Raw genomic sequence first — 1,130 nt, forward strand, 5'->3', positions numbered from 1 at the left:
AATCTATCTTCTTCCTGGCACGTTGAAGTAAACGTAAGTCGTCAATCTCCGTTCCAGGCCTTAGGGTCATATCCTTAATAGCTCCCTGTGAATCCAGAAAGACTCTTTTTCCTTCTTGAAGATATCCATAAATGACACCTTGCAATGCCGGAGCATGCTTGATGTTCTTAAGTGGGTATACCTCCGAAGGACCGTAACCTTCTGGCACTTCTAGACTCTTTCCATCTTCACTCACAACTACCCCTCCAACACCTTCTAGAATAATACCGGGGGTTATACCAACCATTGCAGTACCGTTGAGTGAAGTGATAGTCGAAGGACCAGACCATATAACATCAAGATGGTGACCAATACGATTAGCCGGGCACTTGGAGGTAAACACTAAGTCGAATAACTTAGGTTCATACCTACGATCTTCAGTCATAGCCATACGCTCAAGATTTCTCTCTTGACGCATGCGCCATAGCTCCAAGTACTCCCTCAAGGTAACCGTAAACTCCTCCTTAGCGCTTTCCAACAGTGGCACGCTATCCTTGACAAAGCTTAAGAGATCCGTATCGAAATACTTCACCCTCAACTCGTCCCAATCAATATCACCGTCTGTGTCACCACGGTCACCAGGAACCCGTATACCGTAAGTAAAATGGAGTTCCGTTGGGCTTACATTCGCCCACATTCTTGGGGTGATGTTATATGCTCTAACAGCTAGCTGGTAGTCCTCAATATACGAGCCTTCGGTAGAACGATCCATAGATACTCTCAACGCTCTCGTCACTTCGACAAAGTCCTTGTGAGCTCTTTCCCAAAAGCTCAGGAATTGAGCATAACCGGGTAGAGTATAATATCGTACACCGTGCTTCTTCTGCTGTATCTCCACCAAAGAACAAGTCGTCCACGAACTTCTCGAACATCACCTTCTTAGGTATTGGGGGTCCATCCTTTATATAGTTAACCCCTTCCTCCGTAGGAAATAGGAGGATCTTATATACCAAGTCGTCGTTCAGAATGTTCGCGTTGACTGATTCCTTAGAGTTCATCGATACCAACCTTACCAGTTGTGATATCTCACCGGTAATATCATAAGAGCAAGCCTCAAGCATGCTCGGTGCTGTAGTACTCCCGAAAGAGAT

General features: G+C 45.5%; 1 protein-coding gene across 1 annotated transcript; it reads right to left on the minus strand.

The window, feature by feature from the left end:
- Positions 1-411: 411 nt before the first annotated feature.
- On the minus strand, positions 412-676 carry Pmar_PMAR017507 (hypothetical protein; the record flags this gene model as incomplete). The annotated part of the gene is made up of 1 exon (XM_002776182.1): positions 412-676. A coding segment is annotated over one exon (265 nt), but the record flags the coding sequence as incomplete, so codon positions are not given.
- Positions 677-1,130: the final 454 nt, after the last annotated feature.

This window comes from Perkinsus marinus (genome assembly GCF_000006405.1).
Source record: "Perkinsus marinus ATCC 50983 genomic scaffold scf_1104296953958, whole genome shotgun sequence".
Classification (NCBI taxonomy): Eukaryota; Perkinsozoa; order Perkinsida; family Perkinsidae; genus Perkinsus; species Perkinsus marinus.